General features: G+C 44.3%; 1 protein-coding gene across 3 annotated transcripts; it reads right to left on the reverse strand.

The window, feature by feature from the left end:
• Positions 1 to 220: 220 nt before the first annotated feature.
• UBE2V1 (ubiquitin conjugating enzyme E2 V1) lies at positions 221 to 17812 on the reverse strand. Of its 3 annotated transcripts, none has more exons than XM_086622726.1 (4): positions 17777 to 17812; positions 5868 to 6016; positions 2187 to 2312; positions 221 to 1793 (listed from the first exon to the last, which is right to left on the reverse strand). In XM_086622726.1, the coding sequence occupies exons 1-4, from the start codon at positions 17790 to 17792 to the stop codon at positions 1647 to 1649; spliced, it is 438 nt and encodes a 145-aa protein (XP_086478852.1). In that variant the 5' UTR covers positions 17793 to 17812; the 3' UTR covers positions 221 to 1646. The 3 variants fall into 3 exon arrangements, with proteins under 3 accessions (XP_086478852.1, XP_086478851.1, XP_086478853.1); XM_086622725.1 differs by having other exon boundaries at positions 17771 to 17812; XM_086622727.1 differs by lacking the exon at positions 17777 to 17812 and adding an exon at positions 10893 to 10914.
• Positions 17813 to 22537: the final 4725 nt, after the last annotated feature.

Below are 22537 nucleotides of genomic sequence, written 5' to 3' on the forward strand. Positions count from 1 at the left end.
CTGATACAATAAAAAGGCTGCTTATGGAATACTGTTATGTTAAACTTTAATTACAGAGGATGTTAAATCCTTACAACTAATATTTGTCTCAAAAGAGTTAATGGAAACATCAATTGTTCATTGACTTGATAGCTGCTGCTTTAAATTGTGTTTATTTTTACTTTTTTCTTTTTTTTTTCCTTTTTGTTTTTTTTTTTCATTTTTTACACAAACACTGAATTTGTCATAAAACTTAGGACACACTAGGTTGGTTGTATGTAAGCTTGCATCCACATTTCAGCAGTCAGTGGTCCAAAACAGTAAACCAGAAAAGGCAGTGATTTGCCAGGATGCAAAGCCAATTAAGGTCCTCCATCTGCTGTATGCACCACTTCCCCAAAATCTCCACTGAAGAGATTTCTCTTCCAAGACTTACATAATTCTAACAAAATCTACTACATTGATTTGATTTGTCTGTAGTTGTCACATCTTTAGAAGGGCCAAACATAAGTGCAAGATTTCGTTAATTAACATTCTTGGGTCAATCCAAAGCACCAAAATACAACTATTTGAGCTGGAGTGTGTGTTTAGAATCTCTACGTACAGAGTCTCTCCATTAAAGTTTGGCAGCAGAAGATTTCGGCAATCCTGGTAAATTACTGCTCTTTTCACCACGTCAAAAGCCTATCTAACAACATCAGCCGTGGCCAGCTTGGCGGTGTGGCAGCAGTGCTGGAGGGACAGGGAAAATCCAAGTTTGCGAGCAGAACAGATACTCTTGTTCCCAGGCTGGTGAAGACTAAATTTGTTGCAAAACCAAAAGGACAAGCCGAAGGGAACAGGTCAAGTTATTGCCCCAGCACTCACTCCTGCTGGTCAGGGTGAGAAGAGTCACCAAGAGGGGCAAAAAGAAAGCAGCACCCCCACTAAAAAGAGGGGAGGAGGGAAGAGATTAAAAGAACCCTGGATCCCTCATCCAAAGCCCATGTCACTGGTGAGGGGGTCCAGAAAGAGAAATACAATCTATGCCTTGGCCAAAGGGAAGAAGGAAAGCTTGCCCCAGATTATCAGGGCGTTTAAAAAAAAATAATAAAAAACCAAAAACGACCACAGTCACATTCAGCCTTTACTAGAGATAGCACAAAGGGAGGGATGACTGAGGTTAGCACACACCCCCGTTAGTAGTCCATAAAGCCCAGTGTAGTACTGGAAGCAAAAACCTTTGTGTCTACTCTAATAAATAGCCCTGAGCTTCGACTCTATTGCAAAAGACAGAAAAAGAAAAAAAAAAAAAAAAAAACACAACAAAAAACAGGCCAGACACACAGCAAGGTGATTGTGGGATGTATGCTTTCACAGTTAAGTTAGATGTGCCACACTGGTCTTGACAGTAATAAATTTAAATAGACTTTTCCTGATACCAGAAGTTCAGCTATGTGGACAGTGGTTACACAACAGGATTATTTGTTATAGCACAACTTATATTTCAAATGAAAAAAATTAGTATCATTTACAGTATCTCAAGAAAAACCTCCTTTGAATGGGAACTTCCTTTCCAGTATTTTGAGGTCTACAAGATGCATCTAGAAAATTTACTACTGTGGAAAATGAAGACAGCTTAAATTGAATAAGGGGGGCATGTTTGTTTTGTGTTTTTTTTTTTTTAATTAATTGCTGTAACATTGTCCTTCAGGTGGCTGAGGAAGTTTCATATTTTCTTTAGACATCATTAGACGCCGAAGCTCTTGCAGAACAACTTTGATACTATAAGAATTCTGCCACTTTGCTAGGACTGATATGGCTCTGGGGTCCACCTAAAATAGACAAAAACATCATTCCTGTCAGAACCGATATGTTTGATACACTTAACTCCCCCCATGCCCTCCAACTAAAGATCCTATAAGGAATCTGAGTGCTAGAAAACAAAGAAAGCAAAAGAAAGTGGTTTCCTAAGAGCATAACAAATCCCTGCATGATACAACTACTTCCGAGTTGCAAAAGGGCAGGAAAAGTAAATTCCAGGTTATGATTTCAGAACATACTTGGCTCGCATACTTCCCTTCTACCCCCCTCTGCTTCTACTCAAAGAACATGGCACCAGCAAGCAATAGGTAGTTAAGCAAGTTGCAAGTATAAACTAAGCGTTAATTCAAAGCTGAACAAACAAACAAAAAAACGTTAAAAGGAATAAAAAACCAAAAACTTACCACTCCATTAGAACTATTTACTCCATTCATATTAATTTTTGTTACAAATCTTACAAATGGAGGTGCTTCTGGATACTTAGGCCCACATTCTATTTTAAGGCTGTATATTCTGTTTTCATAAATTGTCTGAGGGGAAAAGAAACGGGGGAACAATTACATCACACAATTCAATAAGCATTTGTTTAAAACAGTGGTTACTTTGGGGACAGAAGAACTACTAAGGCAGCCACTTTTCTAGCATGCTGGCTATCTCTGTTTTGGGTTCATTTTATAATATTCAGAGTAGCAAACGTTACCTCTTCAGGGTAAGAAATTCTACTGGTCTTTCAAGCATCAGATTTTCACACAAGGAATGAAATTGGCATTGCTTCCCATTCACCAACTGAAACGATTTTTTCAGTCACCATATAGCTCAGACACCTGTTTTCCAACCAATCTTTATAAAGCTGCTTTGTTTTTTATCAGTTTACTAATCAGATATACTACCCTGAAATTGAAGCCACAGCTTTAGCTGAGGCAACTGTCTAAAGTCAGTGTGTCCTAGAACTGCACTTGAAATATTCTTTGGTCATAAACCCACGTGCCAGTTCTCAGAAAGGGGAAGGCTCCAAGATTCAACACATTGCAAAGCACATCCCGATCCCAAACAGCATTATCACTTCATCTCTACCACAGTAACACTGCTATACTTAACAGCTAATGGAGAGAAATCCTGGATCATAGATTCATAGATTCATAGATTTCTAGGTTGGAAAAGACCTTAGAGATCATCGAGTCCAACCATCCCTAATCCCCATTAAACCATAACCTCAAGTAGATCATCCACCCTATTCTTAAACACATCCAGGGATGGGGACTCAACCACCTCCCTGGGCAGCCTATGATAGTTTTCAGCCAACCAATCAACGGGTACAGAAGAGAGACAAATGTAACAAGGCTATATTGACTCTTCAATATTTAAAATGAATTAAAAGAAACAACAGTTAATGTTGTTCTGCATTTTGAGAATAACTATTTTTGATGTGTCGATCTGCTGCAGCCTGGCACAGAGCTCCAGCTAAGCTGGGCAATGCAGGCAGCTGGCAGAATTATACAACAGGAACAGGACCATTACGGGGAAGTTTAGGCAGACAAGCTCTCCAGATTTAGAGCTTCCGACACAATTTCCTGCACCCTCAACACTGCAATGAGCATTAAACTCAAAAGGCAGCAACCACAAGCAAAAATCCAGGTGAAAGTGTGAGAGCAGCTCCTGCTCACCTGTGACAGCAGAGCACAATGGCTCCACCAGGATCTTAAGAACAGCTGTCTAATGTACAAAAACTTCTCAATATAAAACTCCGTGCAACTCTCTTCAAGGGCTTGCTATGCCTCTGAATATCTTAATATTTCCCCTAATATTGAGTGTTTTGATGCAAACCACTACCAAAAATATGAGAAATGACTTCCTGATTCAGCTGCTTCTCATCTGTGCAAAAAAAGTGGCTTCAAACCAGCCTGCAGCCAGCCACCCCTGGTGGGACCAGCACCCAGTCAGTGCTGGCTGGCAGTGGTACCTCTTGGTCACTCCTCCAGCACCTCAGCCAGACAGCCTTTCAGATGCCCAGCCAGGGCAGTGACAAACTGAATACTATCACAAAGTTTTGGGGAAAAAGTGTCATCCGTCAGCTCTGCTCAGCCTGCCCAGGCCTCCTGAGCGAGCCTCTGAGCGTGTCTTGTGCACAGAGCCATGAACAGCCCAGATGTTTGTGCAGGTTTTTAAGGTCTTTGCAAATCACTGCATCAAATTAAGACCAGTGAACAGAAAGCCTTGACCGTGCACACATCTATAGCCAATATAAAATACGTGCAGATGAAGCTGAAGTTTTGACAGTGCCACTGTTTTTAAATAGCTTGTATAAACAAGATGAATCACTGGCTGAGAAACCATCCACACAAAGTCTGGGAAGAAGCATGCTTCCATGTATGGTAGCAGGGACACTCAGACCAGCAGCACGGATCTAACTGCATCACAATTCATTTTTCCTTCCGGGACACCCAACATAAGATTATTCCACCTGCTACAAGCATAACTGCTTTCTACCCAGAAGGAAACGGGATTTAAATTCTTTTTTTTCAGAGCCAGTATTCCCATATCTTATTAAGAAAAAAAATGGCAATAACGTAACTGAGTATGAACAATGCTAAAAGCAGGAGAGTCACTTAAACGAGAATGACTGAGAGTTCCCAGAATCCCTCTCAATACAGACTGTTGCTTTCAAGCAATAAGCTCAAAAGAAGTCAAGACACTTTCAGAAAAAAAAATCTATATTCATAAGTGTATCAGAAAGACAAAAGAGGCACAGCCAGATCATCTTCTGTGACAGTCTTCTAGCCTTGGTTAGCAGCATGACATGAACCACAAATTTCTATCACTGCTGACAAGTCAACACATGACTCTGTGCACCTTTCAGTTTCTATTTAATTTTCTAAATCAGATTTCAACATTGCTTAAATTTTCCATAAACTGTATGCACACAGTGTGCTTTCTTCATTGTCTTAAAGCAGACTCATTAACACTCTCCTAATGTTCTAAAATCAAATGCTGTTCTAGAAAATGATTTGGGCATATCATAAACAAACAAAACGATCACCAATGGGGAGATGTTAATGACAGACAAAAGTAAACACTACTTCTGGAATAGATAGAAAATACTGCATGTGTAATGCCATTATAATATAAATTTTTGTACAACCTCATCATACGTCAGAAAAGACAACTGACAGAACAGAAACACCCAAGGCAGTATCATGATTAAAGGTCTGTAAAGGTTTCCATACAATAGATTGAGAACACTGAAATTACTGAGGAGCAATATTGAGGTCAGACATAGAAGGCAACATCTACTATTGCAGGAAGGAAAATGAGCTACTTGACACTTCGTGGTAGGGGTTTTAAGGAAACAGAACAGAGGTGCACAGTCAAACTGGAGACAATAGACAAATTTTGGTTTCAGAATGCTTGCAAACATACAATGCACAATTAAGTCCTCAAGCTCACTACCAGAGTGGAGATCCACAGTTTAGTAGGGTCTGGGAGAAGAAGAGAGAAAATACAACAATACTACCACAAAGACCAGTAGTAGCATTGTAAGAAGCTACTTTGGGAGAGAATGCTCAGAGAAGAAATTGAACGCATTAGAACTTGAGTTTCCCGAGTTAGCTGAAACTCTGCAAGAGCAAGTCAGTACTGCTGCAACAAAAACCAACCCATAAACTCAACAAGTAACAGCAGAAAGACTAGCAGTACTGAACAAAACATCCACATTTTACCTACATGAGCTCCACATGTAATCTCACTAGCCGAAGGATTTTAACCTTGCTGTATTCAAGAGTACAGGATACTAGAATCCTGGAATCTCAAAAGTTATGTCTTAATGAATCTGTAAATATAAAGCAGACATGTAACAGAACTAACCAGAGAAAACCACTAAAAAAATATTCCAAATTATAAGCAAAGCCATATAGATACATGAAACCCATTATTATACGGAACTTGAACCTTCAACATAAATCACTTGCTAAAGTGATTTTCACTCCTTTGTGTTTTGTTTGTTTTCTACCTCAGTGATTAGATTAAAAGAAGAAAAGGGGGAAGAAAAAAAGTAACAGTACTATTTTAATATTTAAATGGATACTTACTCTTGGAGGCCCAATAATCATTCCTGTCCATCTTGTAAGTGTCATATCTTCATCATCTTCAAGGCCCCAGCTAACCGTTCCATCACCCACTCCTTTCTGACCTTCTTCAAGTTCTTCCAACAGACGAAAATTACGAGGAACTTTTACTCCTGAAAACAATCAGAAAAATATTTTGAGTTGAGAAATCTAGTAAAGAAATAAAGCTAGAATAATTTCACTGATACTTTTGGTCATTCCACAGAAAACATTCTGGGTAAAAACACAAAAATATCACTATTTTTTGAATGACAATATTTCAACACTATGAAAAAGTTAACCCCATATTTAGCTTGTATTTTACAAGCAAAATCAAAGCATCCACAATTAAGCATGCTAGAAGGCTGACAGGCATTAGAGCAGGCAGTAAAACGAAAGGAAACCTCTGTCCATTCAGAGATACACACAGTATTGTGGAGCTCTAATTAGCACTTGTCTGTATGATTTATAGTATAAAAATTTAGAAGATTCCACAAAATGACACCATGAGAGGCTTGGCATCACTCAACTCACTGAGAGCTTTTAAAAATACCATTCAGAGCAAATAAAACTCTTTCATAACATTAGCAGGTTAATCTGAAGTTAGTTTAAGTGGGCTTTGTCAGCAGCAATAGCATCCTTTGTACTTATGACCTCTACCACCAAGGAATTTCAGCACTTGTTAATTGCTGGCACATTTATCCTCAAAACACATGGCAAAACAGGGACATTTTCTTATCATCATTACATGAATGGAAAACAATGGCATAGAGAGCCTAGGTGACACATGCAAGGTCACACACTAAGTCAGTGGAGAAAGAGGATCTTGAACCCAGGCCACAGGGGACTTAATTCTCATTCTTCTTCAAAGCATCCGTACCTCAGTCATCACAAAACACAAATGCACTCTAGGGCACCCTCTATGCCACCACTTCTCTGCGTTGTGTTTGCGTGGCAAGGTTTTGGTAGTGGGGGGGCTACAGGAGTGGCTCCTGTGAGAAGCTGCTGGAAGCTTCGCCTATGTCCAATAGAGCCAATGCCAGCCGGTGCCAGGACAGACCCACCACCAGCCGAGGCCAAGCCCAGCAGTGATGGTGGTTGCACCTCTGGAATAACAAGTTTAAGAAAGGAAAACAGTAGCGGAAAGGAGCGAGAATATCAGAGAGAAACAACTCTGCAAACACCAAGGTCAGTGGAAAAGGAGGGGGAGGAGGTGCTCCAGGCACCAGAGTAGAGATTTCCCTGCAGCCCATGGTGAAGACCATGGTGAGGCAGGATGTGCTCCTGCAGCCCATGGAGGTCCATGGTGGAGCAGAGATCCACTTGCAGCCCATGGAGGACCCCGAAGGAGCCTGTGACCCCATGGGAAGCCTGCGCTGGAGCAGGCTCCTGGCAGGACCTGTGGACCCATGGAGAGAGGAGCCCACGCTGGAGCAGGTTTGCTGTGACCCACGCTGGAGCAGTCTGCTCCTGAAGGACTGTGCTCCACGGAAAGGACCCACGCTGGAGCAGTTTGTGAAGAATTGCAGCCCATGGGAAGGGTTCACACTGGAGAAGCTTGCAGAGAACTGTCTCCCATGGGAGGAACCCCACACTGGAGCAGGGGAAGAGCATGAGGAGTCCTTCCCCTGAGGAGAAAGGAGTGGAGTGGCCGAGACGACATGTGATGAACTGACCACAGCCCCCAGTCCCCATCCCTCTGTGCTGCTGGGGGAGCAGGTAGAGCCAGGAAGAGAGAAGGGAGGGGTGGGGGAGATGTTTTAAGATTTAGTTTTTATTTTCTCATTACCCTACTCTGATTTGATTTGTAATAAACTGAATTAATTTTCCCCAAGTCGAGTCTGTTTTGCCCGTGACGGTACTTGGTGAGTGATCTCTCCCTGCCCTTATCTCGATCCTTGTATTTTCTCTCCCCTGCCCAGCTGAGGAGGGTAGTGATGGAGCGGCTTTGGTGGGCGCTTGGCATCTAAACAGGCTCAACCCACCACATCCTTCCAGGTACCTGTGTGAAGCATGTCTCTACAATGGCAGCAAAATTATTGCCAGGATGTATTTAATAGAGTTATTTTCACCTGACATACAAAAAGGTTGGATTCAGTTTGGAGTTTTTTCCCCTCCAATTGTACGAAGTTAACTATTCACCAGCATGTAATAACAGAAAAATCATAATTAATTCCCTCCTTCACTGTCACTTATTTAGTACAGCAGAAAGAGAACAGGAAATCAGCTTTCCAGTGTATAAAGTGAACCCAGCAAACTTCTTAGTCAGAAGCCAGTGTTTCCAGCACAGCCAAGGCACTGAACCCTGAGGACATCAGAAAGGGCTTTGAAAATCATCTCTGTAGCTGCTTGGGAATGTGGAAAATACAGAGAATCTAAGGTATTGTGAAAGGCAGCAATGCTTAAAATTGAATCACTCTGGTAGCTTTAAAATCCCTTTTAAATATATTAATGACCTAAAGAAACTAAACATCAGTGATGATTCTGCCACAGAATTAGAGTTGCCCAAATTTCATTCACTACAAAGCAAGCAAAAAAGAAACCAAAAAAGCAAATTACTACAGAAATTAGCTTGTTGGCCAGTTTGATACACATCGAACATAATCATGTTCAAGAATATTTGGGGGAAACATGATTCAACAACACAGCTGTAGCAACAGTATGAAGAGAAACCCAGAATTAGAAAAGCAGTGTCAGAAGATGCCAGACCTGCAGTGGCCATACCAAACCACACACACGGGGCTCCTGAGCACGACTTGTAACTCCAGGCCAAATCTACACCTTCAACTCCCAGTGAGATCGTACTGTTACTGTGGCTGCTGAGTAGTACAAATCTTTGACTGCAAAAGTAGAAGAGTCAGTTGGGGCTGGTGAAGCCATCGCCATAAGATTTACTGAGCTCCAAACAAACCCTCGATGGTAACAGGACCACTCTTGGGGACCACTGTGTCACCTCCCCTGCGTGGAAAACGCCAGCGTTTCCCCTCCCAGTAAGTAAGTCTTAAAAGTATGAAGGATGTATCTTGTGTACCTCGGCATATGAAGGTTCAAGTATGCAGTTCGCACCTGAATCATGACAGATTAGCCACCCCTTTTTAATTATATTCCCAATGATCTCCATGCTGTAGTTAGGAGAGGCAGAGAAGAGATCAGCATTGCTCCAATGCAGGGGATAAGAGAGCTGGAGGACAAGAGAAACAGATGAACAGATGGAGCGTGAGTTGAAGGACAACGTGCCACCTTTACTTACACACACGCTACCTATGCCATTATTTTTCCTGCAGCGGATGCACAGGAGAGCTGGTGATGGGGAATGACTCACGGCTGTGCGATGCTCAGAGCTGCTGTCTGGGCTTCAGCCCTGCCTGCTGGCACCCGGGAAAGAAACGGCCAGGGCAGCAGGACAAACAAAAGGTCCTTCCGGAGGGTGAACTCCACCCTTCAGTCTGACACAGCAGCTCTTCCACAGCGCAGGTGACGCCGCAAAGGAAATGGTCCACAGCTATTATTAGAAACCTTAACCTGAGCCTCTCCCCGCTCACAGAGGCAATAAGATGAAGCCAGCAGATGTGTCTCAAATGCGTCGTGTTGCAAAAAATACTCTTTCTTCTGGACCACAACATCACAATGCTTAACAAGCATCATCTCAGTCTCTGTACTTCAGTACTTGATAATATCACTTCTTATTTATCAGTGGTGCAAAGATAATTTACTGGTATTTACTTAGACCAAAACAAGTAACCTAGGAGGAATGAGCTTTATGGTAGGGAGACACAGACCACACACCAAAGAAGGAAACCAAAAATACTGTCCGTTTACCCATCCTCTGAGCATCGCACATCCTGTTCACCAAGTGAGGCACAAATCATGTGTGAGAAAAATTAAGTGATCATGTAATTAAAAGTTACATCATCACATACACATTGGAGGAGGCCACAACCAAGGGTGACAGGCAGCCTTAATTCTGACATTTGTTAACCAGAGCTGGGCTTGGCTTTACGACCTGACAGGAAAAGAAGGCAACTTAATTTCTGAGCTCTCCCCAGATACGGCTGCTCTGATTCAGCATGAATCAGAACCATAAAAGAGTCACACAGGATTCTCGAGTTCTCCAACAAGCCTGAGGTCTACAGAGAGCTAGGTAGTCATATTGTGCACTGGCTCCTATCACATGGAAAAAGTTAACATAAATTGTTATCAGTTCCACAGCAACTGCTCACTTGTGAGCACTACAGGAGTATCAGCAGCAAAGGGAGGTGCGGAAAGTGAAGTACTTATATTCGAGTTTTTACACACTTCACAGAAAAAATTATTATGGAAGATGGTTGGTCACTTTACAACAAACCACCCTGTCCAACATCATCGTTGTGTTCTAAAAAGGTTTTATCCCTATGCTAAAGCTCAGAGGTGTAACATGGAAGGTCAGCACCTCAGCCGCTACAGAAGGCAAGTTCAGAGTCACGTCAAAGATGGTAATTCAGCTAGTATAGTAGCTGGTATTCAAAGATGGACTCAGCTCTCTCTGACACATTCTCAGGAGATTCAACAGCAAGAAAAACACACATATACATACAAAAGACTATGGGCATATGATCATAAACGCTTTAAATAATTTCTAAATAACCTGCCCCTAAGAAAGGCAGAATAAAAGTCCAGATTCACTCTTTCGGTCAGCCTGGAAAGATGCACGAAGCTATTAAGCCAACTCTGTCTCCTCTTCATTTGCAATGGCCTGGAGCACTCATGGTCAGCTACCACACCCTGCTGGGATCCAAACCTCAGAAACCACACAAGCTTTATCGCTTGTGGTCCTATGCAAACATACCATCAGCACATTTGCTGTCCACCAAGACTCCTACAAAGTGATCTGATCAGTTCTAGGCATACACAGTATTTGCCAAATAACTTCCATGGCTAAACCACAGCAGATTCAGAGTTAGGAGATGTCCTGCACCAGCTGACACAACCATGAGTCAACTGCGTCTGGTCCTCCCACCCCCCAATAAATACCTTGCATAATCTTTTCAGTGTAGCAACGGAGACTCTCAGGGCAGTAACCAAACCAACCTGTTTTTCTAAGAGTCCTTCATTTAACACAAGAAAACCTAAATAAAGTAAGAGGCAATTAAAAAGTAATCAGGTTGTCAAAAGTACTTACAGTTATGCATTTTAATTTAGCCTTCACTATGGTTGAAGATTCTTAAATAGCAGCTTCCTTTGATACAAAAATACAATAATATCTAGATAATTGCTTCACTTGCAGCTTGCCTGACCACAAAATACTCCCAGAAATGGAACTGAAAAAACATTTCAGAGCAAAAGGAGATGCTTACCATTAATCACAACAAACCTATGAAAGTTAAATTATAACTGCACTGATAAGGTAAGATCTCCAATGACACAGGTTTGTACAGTCTTTCTGAAAGTCCACCTTTTAGTAAATACACACTGTGAAGCCGCACCCCCAGGCTCTAGTTCACCAGTTACAAAAAGTTCATGGAATATTTTTATAGCAAACTACAGAACAAAACTAAACCACAGATTGAGTTTTCCAGAAAGTCAGGATGTGTCCTGTACAGAGTTTAAAGTCACATGTAAGAAGCTGCCAGGTTATGGGTGACATCCTCTTCAGCATTCAGACAGAATCAGGACCTTCCGTTTTGCTTGTCAGTAACTTCACCTAACAGCAGTGAGGCAAGCCGGAGCACAGCACATTTTTAACAAGTTAAAACCAACACTTTCTGACAGACTATACTTTTAAATCTTTCAATTTTCCCCAGTTATATAGTGGAAGTAATTCCAAATTCAGAAACCTTATCAGGATGAAAACAGCACAGTGAAATCAGTGAAATAAGGCAGACAATATGCCTTTGAGAGTAGGTCCTCTTCTTGAATCCTCTTCATCAGTGTCAGTAGAACAAAAACCTCTCAAAAACTTCAAGAATACATTTCTCTTTCCTTTCTAAAGTCAACTCAAATTACAAGCATGCCTCGTCAGGATTAAAACACAAACATACTGCACCGAACACCTCAGCAAAGCACACAGAACATGCACTTCATTCGTCAAGGGCTCTAAAAAGAGGAACCGTCTTTTTGCTGAAGGTTTCTTGACTTCTTCACCAATAACTGGCAACTTATCAAATGGCCTTTCAGGCAAATTTTAACTCTGCTTTCTGCACTGGCTCCTAATTTACAGTAACTCAAGTGAACCAAAATCCAATAGCTTTACACACCTCTGTTGCTTACTATGTTAAAGCCCCTTCCGTTGCTTGTTTTTGGGTATTTGATATTCAGGCTTAATTACATCTTTTCCAGTATATTTCTCATCTCTGCAGAGATTACAACTATTGAAAATTTGATAGCTTACCCTTGCAGCACTGCAATTGTAACAAAATAAGTAAATCACTCCTTGCCACAACAGTATATACAGCTTCTGAAGTGATGGAATATTTTAAACTGAATAAAAGGCTTTCAGCAACTGCCACAAATCAGAAGACAGTAACTTCAGATTTCTTGCATTGCCTTTATAGTCCTGATTTCCACTCTGATAACGCAGACAGGTACTGAGATATTTTGCAGATCCAAAATAACTTCCTGAGCACTTGAAACAATCTGAAGTGTTTTCTGCTCTGTGTTAGCTAGAGTGCTGGTTCTGCCTTTCAATACTTGAAGCACATTACTTGGAAAGAGACCACTTTAAAACATTTGCCTGAGGCAGACTGGCACTACCATTGAGGCCTGAATTCCAACAGCAGCAGAGTTAAAATCAGATGCATTCTGTGGCTTGTATCGCAGCTGAAAAGCAAAACATTACCGGCTCAGCTAGAAGTTACTCTAGAAAGTCATGCTGAACTAGTGTCCTGGACAAAAACCTGTACACTAAATCTCACCAGGGAAAAACCCACCATTTCCTCTTTGCTTGTGAAAAGAAATGGTTGCTACTGACAGAGAGCTGAGCGCTCTCCTCCAGCTGCCTCTTCCACCCACAAGGTACCGCTGGGTTTTCTTAAATTCACACCGTCCACCAGAAGGTGAGCGCACAAGTAGGTTCACCAATTGTCCGATAAGCTTCGAAGAGCGGGACAGCACACCGAGAGGCCAGGGCACAGCTTCCCGCTCCGTATGGGACTCCAGCTGCAGAGCAGAGCTGACAGCACAGGCGGGGAGCAGCAGAGGCAGGATGCACGTCGCCTGGGGCTTTGCTCCTGGGCTCCCATGGCAGACTCGGAGGAAAGCCCACAAACTCATCAGTGGGTGGAAACAGAGGAATTTCATCTTGACTTGCAGTAGTTAAAGAACACGCTTACAATCTGAAAATCCCGACCTTCACACACCTGCCCTGGTTTTGCTGGGATGGAATCACAGAAACAGTTTTCTGTTCAGAAAAGCCACATTTCTCAAGTAAGCTGCAGTTTTAAGAAGTCTGCGGTTGGGTGAGAACCAAGTTGATAAGACACTTTGGTTTAGTTTGGAGCCAGCCCCAGTATGCAGGTATCCACAGTCACCAGGGACTTTTCAACTTGTCTTTTGCTAACGAGCCAGATGTCCAAGAACCTGGCGGGAGCATGGCCAGGGCCATGGACACCTGAAGCAGCAAATGAGTATTCCATGCCGAGTAACGTCATGCTTGCTATAAACTGGAAAGTTTGTTGGGGACGGGCTCTCTCTCTTTCTCAATGGTCGCCATCCCTGGGCAGTCTCACCCATCATTCTGCTCCCGAGGCCCTCTCTCCCTCTCTTTTCTGGGATTGTGGTTTTGGCATTTTCCTGCTCTGGGATCAGTGGCCAGGAATGAGCTGGACATTGGTCAAGGGGTGGTGTGTGGTCACGCCATGTATCACTTGTCTGTATATATTATCATTATTATTTCCCATTTTATTTTATTTCAGTTATTAAATAGCTCTTATCTCAACCCACGAGTCTTCCTTCCTTTTCCTTCCTCGCGTGGACCGGGGTCACTGGGTAACAGAGCAGCTGGCTATTGTTTAGCGCCGGATACTGGCTAAACGTAGACAACACCTTACAAAATTTGTCAGTATTGTATTTTCTATGATCCTTACCTACTTACATATTTAATAACTTAATGAATTCTTTTAAGTTCTCAGTCAGAATGGCAATTTTTCAAATACATTATACAATTTATATCATTATACATTAAAAGATTCAACTCAGTATCTTCTTGTAAGAGTTTTGAACTATTTACCTTTTTATTTCATCTACTGCATCCTTCCATTACAATGCACAAAGCAGCTCTGCAATCAACTCCTCTAGCACCTGCTATTTCACATGCTCTCATAGTCCATCTTATTTAAGATGGCATAATTTATCTTCCCAGTTTCTCTTCAATTAGTTTTTCCCTACCCTTGAGTATTTCACTTGCAGGCTTAGAAAGTACTTGGTGGCTGGCAATATTTATTTTGAGATAACAAAGACTATTGTATGCAGTGCACACCAAAGGAGACATCACGGTCCCTTTGCAAAGGAAGGGTACACCTTCTATATCCTTCCATGCACAGCTTCTTCTTCATTGTCATGTCTCATGTCATGTCTCATGTGCTTTTCACAAGCATAACTTCGAGTTTATAGCCATGTGATGCATCCCCCAACAATCACAAATACATACTTTTAATATATTGTACTAAACCCGACCGGTGCTCTTCTGTCTGTTAGGAGCATTAAGCCACATATGCACTATCACGACCACACACCTAACGAACTGTCCTTCTGGAGTTCTTCGCATTCCTCTGACTCAGTAACTCAAATCTAGGCAAATCATTTTACTACTCAGTTCTGTCAGGCTGTTGGTAAACACAGCATCTACCACAGCCCTGCAACAGACCCCTAAACAGACCTATGAGAGAAAAGTGGGTTAAATGAGGTCGTTAAACTTTTCCCAGGATGAAAGTTAAAGAAATAGGATTCCATAGGCCAACATGGTCAGGTTTTGACCCATTATAATACCGGAGTCTGCAGAACAGCAACGTGGAGCAAGTTCCTGCAGTCTAACTCCAGGCAGCCCAACTTCCCTGCAGGAAGTACGTGAGCCTCTGAGGAACCCTTGATTTCTCAGCTAGACCATCTCTGGTACCTGAGTGTTCCTGCATGACATTTCAGTCTGAAGGATGGACAAACATATGCTTACAGTCTGGGTGTCCGTACTCTCCTATGAGGAGCCTTATTAGAATGATTAAAGTCAACCCTTTCTTTTTATTCACATATTAATTGTGCACATCATCAGCAACACAGAATTCTTCTCTATATAATTTATACTGGTAGACCTTGCAGCATAACATTTCTTCCCGGGGAAGGTTTTTCCTTGTTAATTATTTCTACCTGTTTATTAGACAAAAATTAGATACCTGTCTAATTCCCAGGATCAGTCCTATGACTTTTTTAAGTTACAAGGACATTTGCTACCATTTCTTCCTCTGGGTCAGTAGCTGCTTTTAAAGAAAGACTTGAGTATTTTTCATCCTCAACCTCTGTTTAAGCTCCTTTGCTGAACCACTACGAACTCAGGATATCAAACACATTCAAGTGTTTTATAAACAAAAAAGAACACATTAAGATTCCATAAACGAAGAATTAGCAAAATCTGTCTTACATACGAGTAAGATACTACTAACCTACTTGTCCCACAGCGAATCAGTGGTGGAGAACAAGAAAGAAGGTGTCACTCCCAGGCTCTATTTGTACGTGCTGGGCAATGCCTTCAGTGCAGTGTCAAGAAGGAACCACACAAACTGCATTGCAGTGCCACCACCACTATCAGTAACTGGACACTATGTTGTTCTCCTTACCAGGAGAGGAAAATCTCCACCCTTTACTAAGGCAACAAGAAAACGCAGAGCACTGCTGGCAGGGTACCCTATGATTTACAGTCGGATGAACCTCTGAGGCTCCCACCAACGTAAGCTGATGGTCTGTAGCTGAAGGTTCTCAGCTAAACTGAATTTAGGGTTTACTGCAAAAGTTTGGTGCTACTGCAACACATACTTGTAAGTCACACACTGACTTCCCCCTCCTCCACCCCCAAAGCAGCTCAACACACAGGATCTCACGAGCAGCTGAAGGGCAGTGCTTGGCAGGTGCCCACATTGTACACACAAGAAACTGATGCCCCTACTCACATCTGCCTGGCTAAGGATTGCGTCACCAGCGTTGAAGAGACGAGACAGCTTTCAGAAATCCATTAAACAACAGGAAGCAACCCAAAAGACACAATGTGGCTAGCAGATGAGGGTTAATGACAGCTTATCACAAAGACCGTTCGCTGCAAAAGGAAAACGGTGCAGCAGGATTGGCTTTGGACTTCATCACCACTGCCCAAGTCCCTTTCCACACATATCCCTCCGTGACCACCCCCACAACTAATTCGTGAAGCTGCACTGGCTTAAAAAGAAACGTTATCTGCCTTGTTCTTCCAGCCAATACAAAATGAAAAGTCAGCAGCTTGAAAGGATTATTGAGAAAGCATGGTAGCCAGAATAACGTGACCTAAGAGAGAGGAAGAAGGAAGAACTACATTTTTTGTGTATTTTACTCAAGTGTCAACACCTTACAGTCACGTACGTTCAAACGTAGATCTGCAAAGCATATTCTTAGGACAGCATCCACTGCGTTTTAACAAGTTTTAAAAACTTGATTACTATGAATTATCTGCATTAAGATGGTTATTCTTAAAAGTTGAAAGTGGTCACCCATAGAGACCTATCCATAAAACAACAATACCAAAATATTTTTGTTGTACCTTCAAGAGTACTCATCTGGTGATCTCATATTTAAACTTCAAAGGAAGCAATCTGAAAACAAGCATTACAGTGGCACATTTGAAACTGTATATGGACTTAGGAAAACAGGAAAATGAAACTGGCTAAAGAGAAGTGAAACTAATTTATTCGATCTGTCGGAGTTCATTGCAGAATGCCAGCGGAAAAAAACCATTGAAATCTAGTTGCAGTACTGTTGTTCAATGTGTAATGACAAATGCAAAGACAGGAGTTGTTCAACCACACAAAGCAGGTGAGGAGCAACTTTAAAGGGGAAAAAAACACATTGACTTCTTGAAGCATCCACATCTTGCCAAGGAACTTACATCCTTCTGAGGCAACAGGAAGATACCATTAGCGAAAAAGATTTTTAAATCAGCTAATTTCACTCACGTAGCTCCGGCCGTGGCTCAGTGACCACGAGGGCCAGAGAGCCGGGGGTCAGCTCTGACCACAGAGCTCACCGGGAGACGCACGTCAAGCAAAACGCCTGCACGGTGGCTCTGCGAGGACGGGCAGGGTGTGCTCGGGCGGCTGCCAGCGGCCGCGGCGTCCCCGCCGCAGGTCCGCACCTCCGGACGGCGCCACGGGCTGCGGGCCCCGCCGGCCCCGTGCAGGGGGTCCCAGCGCCGGCAGCCCGGCCCAGCCCGGCGCCGCTCCGCGGTGCCGGCTCGCCGAGAGCTGCGGCAGGCTCCCCGCGGGGCCCGCTCGGGCCCCGCACAGCCCCCCACAGCCCCGGACCGGACTCGCCGCGCCGGGGCCGCTCCCACCGCGAGGCCTCGGCAGCCCCCGGGGAGCGGCCAGCCGGGCCCGCCCGAGCGCCGCGGCGAAGCAGCGAGCACCGGCTCCGCGCGCACCCGCGGCAGGGCACCGGGCGCCCTCCGCGCCGCGCCCCTCGGGCCGGCCCCACCGCCCCCTCCCCGCGGGCGCCCCTCCGCCGGGCGCCTCCCGGCCTAGCGCCCGCCGCCGCCCCTCCAGCCTCGCCGCCCCCAGCCGGGCCCACCGGCCGCCAGCAGCCCTCCGCGCTGCCGCCCGCGGGAATCGCGGCTGCTCTGCGGCGAGGAGCGGCCCCGCCCGGCTGCCCCCGGCCGCGGCCCCACCGCCCCGGCGCCCGCTCACCCGCACCCGTGGTGGCCGCCATCTTGCGCCGCTGCCGCTGGAGCCCCGCCCCCTCCCACACGTCAACGCAACGCGGGAAGTGCGGCTCCGAGAGCGCGGCGCGGGCGGGCGCGCTAAGGCGAGGCAGCGGAAAGGCGGGGCGGGGCGAGGAGAGTTCTGTGGTGCACGCAGGGCGCCTCTGGAGCTCCGTCGCGCGGGCGGGCGGGCTCCCCGGGGTCGGGCAGGACCCTGGGGAGCTCGAACGGGGGCTGCCGGCGAGGGGACCATCCCCCGGCTGCCCTGCTTCCCACCTCCGGCAGTCAGCCTTGGGAAAAGCAACCCGAGCGAGCTCTGAAACACCAGCACGCTCTCAAGCATTTAACAGCCCATAAACTCAAATGCAATTAATATGAATAATTGGCGAACTATGTTCATTACGACCAGAACACGAGCAGCATCAACTCCCCTATGGCATTACAAATATTCATAGTCACTTTGTAATAACCTGACGCTGTTTCTGCGTTTGCACCCCCAGCCTCTCCCCAGGATGTCTGGGCGGGGGGAGCCCCGGGACGCGGCGCCGCGCCGAGCACGGCTGGTTCATTTGCTGCCTTCTGTTCGTCACCCTCGAACATTTACAGACGCCACGTAACCTCCGCTCCAGCAGCACGGAGCCCGGGAACATGCAAACGGGACGACAGGGGCTGCAGCCCGGTGGGGTCACGGTCCGGGACGAGCGCAGCAGCACACGGGGTGAGGACACGAACCACATCCACGTACGGCTTATTGCGTTTCAGGAGGTTGCTGCTATCTGATACATGGCAATGAAAAATATTTTCAGGCCTAAACTAGCCGATATGAATCTAGAAGAAACATAAGGAAGATCCGGAAGATCTACAATGCCGTGTTTTAATCAACAGTGCATCTTCATTTATCCCTCTCCAATTAACACAGTAGTAAGAAATAAAAAAAAAAAAATGAGGAGGGAAACGAATTCTGCTTTGACTTGCAACATATATTCCAAAAACCATGCCCCAAGACATCATACAAAAATTTGCAGAAACAATTACAAAGCAAAACGTTTTGGAGACCCATTGCATTTTAAGCCGGTTACTTAGTTTAAGTCAACTTTAGCATACTCAGCTTTTAGCAGCAAATAAAGCCAAGGTACTGGTTCTATTAATTATTCTTTGAAGCTGCTTTAAAATAGCGACATTGGTCTTGCCGGTTGGATTTTATTTCATTTAGTTCTAGTACCCCATTTCAGAGGCAGCCGAGAGCAGCAGCAGGGCGGCTAGGTGGCATACGAGCCCAACGAACCCGACCAGGAGACGGGAGCAAGCTGCAGGAGAGGTCCTGGTGCTGCTGAGCAGCAGGATAACCGTGTTTGTACCAAGCAGCCAGCAGCCGGAGTCCCTCTTGCTCGGGCAGGATAATCAGTAGCTTTGGGGGGCAAGGTGGTTGACTAATTTAACCCCCTCCCAACCACAGCTCTCCTTCCACTTCTCAGGCCTGCTGCTGGAAAAGTTCCAGGACTACAAACAGACACTGCACCTGAGCCAAAACCTCCTAGTTTGGCCTTATTTCATATAGGTCTGCTCACACTGGTCCTGCTGTCTTATGCAAACAGCTGTGGGCCAGACCAGTTCTTGAGCTTCGTTTCCTTCCAAATAGTGCCAGCAAGACATGCTTCTGTCAATGCATCTGAGGCCTCTAGGCTGGCTTACAGAGTACCCCTTTTCCTTGTGCGGTGCGACTACTTCACATTTATTTCAGAAAACGCTCACTCCGAGAAGGGGCTCTCCTCGTTTGTCCCATGTATTTCACAGAAGCAGCACACAGGTCAAGGCTGCAGGCGAGTGGAGAACGCACGGATAAGTTGATCCAGCAGCAAAAAGAAGCAAAATTGGAGAAGCCAAGAGACATCAGAAAGCCGAGCAGTTTGAAACGCATCCATGGGACCTTCAAAGCAAACACCAAACCCAACCCCAGCAGGTTGTCCTGGAGACTGGCTTAAGAAAAGGCCGAGCAGGATTTTTAAGGCACTTTGCAGTAATTTTGCTCAGTTTACCACAGTGCAATGCTTCCCCTTGCAAACGAGCCCCTAAACAGCTCTGCCTGTAGGATCTCTGCAATGCCACAGATACACGTAAAGAAACGCATCTCCTCACACTAGCATCAGTGGCCGGCTCATTGGAGGGCAACTACAGACTTGGCAGAAGTCAAAACCCTGAAAGACCTTCTCCTGAAGGTCCGGGGAGCAGGAGACTAACTGCATCTTTCTGTGGAAGGGACAGACTGAAATCACATAGCTTTTAAAAAGGTTGAGGTAAACTGAAACGCAGGCCATCTCTGCGTTTAAAAGGAGTGCCTTATTCTGCTTTAGCTCTAATCTGTTCCTAATCGACTTAAGACAAATTTATCTTAAGCCAGATTTACATCTGTTAAGAAGGATCCACTCCAGAATTGCTATGTTGATTTTACAAAAGCATCCACTACTTTGAATGGGTGGAACAGTTTCCAGAAAACATCTCAAGACCAAGCCAATTCATACAGGTATTCTTTAACCCTCCTCCAAGGAGCAGGAATCTTTAAGATACACCTCAACTCACAGCAGGGAGGGAAAGATCAAGGATTACAAAACCAGAACTTCCTCACAGGCCATGCCCCTTGGCATTGCCTTATGAACAGGGACATGAACATGCATCCCATGCACGGAATGACTCTGAGCAAGAGCTGCCTCAGGAGTGGAGCACAGCATCAGCGCGTAAAACAGCATCCAGAGATTAACTGCTGTCCTGGTTTCTCATAATTAAGCAAGATTAACAGAGTCATAGTCCCAGCAGCCACTAGCATTAGTAGCTCAGATTTGTTTCTGATACGACTACAGATCAAGTGGCTGAGAGAGGTTTGGGCAACAGCAACTGCCTTTAACAGCACTCTTCAAGTACAAATTCTAAGAATTTATGTGCTTCAAATCCATTTGTTATATACAGTGCACCACTGCTTTTCATGGCATTTAAACTTGCAGTAAGAGATGAGCTCTCAAAGGACTCGGTGCTTAAGGCTGTTCCACACCAGAGTCCTGAGCACCCACCCAGTTCCGTACTGGGCTTTGGCACTGGTTTACTAAATGCAACTGGGGTCAAGGGTGAGGGAAAGGGGAAGAAAGGGATGAGGGCAGGAGGGTCAGACAATCAAGGACTACAAATCTGTTAGAATATGGATCATGGGAGTCTCAAGGTAGAAGCAGGCGTGAATTTAAACTTTTGTCAAGATGGCAAAAATAACTACTGCAGTTCTTTGTACTCACGGCAATAGGTGTTGCTCCCTAAGCATTTCTACACTTCCAAAACTGCAGGACACTCACACTGGAAGGGGAGAAAATGAAGCAGAAGCATTCTGTGCTCTGGGCACATGGTAGTTTGCATCCTCACCTCACCAGCATACATTCAGTTCAACACCTGTCACAGCCGTTACGCCAAAGAAATTTAAGTTTCAGTCAGAAATTGCAAATATTAACCAAACTAACTTCACTGACTCAGAGTAATGACTGCCACACAGACTTCCACAATAGCAGAAGTTACTTTTCTTCGCATCCAAATTTATATTCACATCTCAATTTTTTAACATAAAGCTGAAAAATCAGTGCCTGGAAATTATAACAAGTAGAGATAAAATGACTTCCAGGAACAACTTTGAGCCAACAGGTTTCAGCACAGAATCACACCTCTTTAACACCCAGATCTGGGAGAACTGGGCAACAATCGACAAAGAACTCATCAGCTCAAAACAGCCTTCCCTAACCAAGCCTGCAACCTCCTGGCTGCTCCCCCCAGGGCTCTGTGTTCCCATATGTGGCCGCCTTTGCCAAAACCTTTGATGGCAGTGTCAGAGAAAAAGGAAAAACCTACTCTTCTCACCAAAGACAGTATGAAATCACACACCTGTCTGCTACAATAACAGCATTAAAAGAGTATTTCTCCCTTTTCCTCCCATTTCAACTAAATGCATTTTGAGACTCCCACTGAAGTGGAAGTATTCTTTACTGTCAAAGCTACCTGGAGGCCTGATATTGACTATGACAACTGGATTAGACAATAGTTTCATGTAATGGCATAAAGTTCTCTAACAGTCTGAATCATTTAAACATGTGAAATATTTTGTAACCACGGTACCAACTGCAATTTTCATCTGTAGAACCCAGCTCAGTCACATCTGAATTCAGCCATTTCCACAGAAAGAGATGCCAAACCCCAACTCTTTAAGAAGCTGTGATCCATCATATCTAAAGAAGTTGAGATCAAGGTTAGTCTAAACCCACAACTCAAAACCCGCTTACCTTACACTTCAGGAAAAGACAGCTTGAATTCAACACAATTTACGACTAGGGAAAATAGTCTTAGATTTGACCCTCAGTAAGATTTCATTTAGGAGAGAATTAAACAAGATCAAAACCACATTCACTTGATAAAGTGCCTGTCGGATGTTCTTAAGGGAACTCCCTGCCCCAGTTCCGCAGAATTACTCCTTAGCTTCCAAAGCAGAATTAGTTGCACTTCTTGAAAGGCGCTGAAGTCTGGTGTAATAGTGTCAACCTCCTACAAAGCTGAAAAAGAAATTGATCATTTAAATCTAAACAAGACTCAGAAGGCTGCAAGGTGTTTCAGGTGGCTGGAATAAAATCAAGCATTTTGCAACCAGTGATCAAGTTCTTGGACTAAGCGCTGACAATGCATGAATGAAGAACAGCCACAAGACTTAACAAACATGATTAGTATTATCCAA

This window comes from Tauraco erythrolophus, chromosome 18 (assembly GCF_009769465.1).
Source record: "Tauraco erythrolophus isolate bTauEry1 chromosome 18, bTauEry1.pri, whole genome shotgun sequence".
In the NCBI taxonomy this organism is placed as follows: Eukaryota; Metazoa; Chordata; class Aves; order Musophagiformes; family Musophagidae; genus Tauraco; species Tauraco erythrolophus.

What these genes read in the sequence shown, in the direction of transcription:
- UBE2V1 (XM_086622725.1), bottom strand. Translation starts at nt 17,792, where the DNA reads ATGGCGGCCACCACGGGTGCGG. An exon ending in GGCGGCCACCACGGGTGCGG is followed by an intron (nt 6,017 to 17,770) that starts GTGAGCGGGCGC and finishes GATTGTTTTCAG; the next exon opens with GAGTAAAAGTTCCTCGTAAT. An exon ending in TAAATAGTTCTAATGGAGTG is followed by an intron (nt 1,794 to 2,186) that starts GTAAGTTTTTGG and finishes TGTCTATTTTAG; the next exon opens with GTGGACCCCAGAGCCATATC.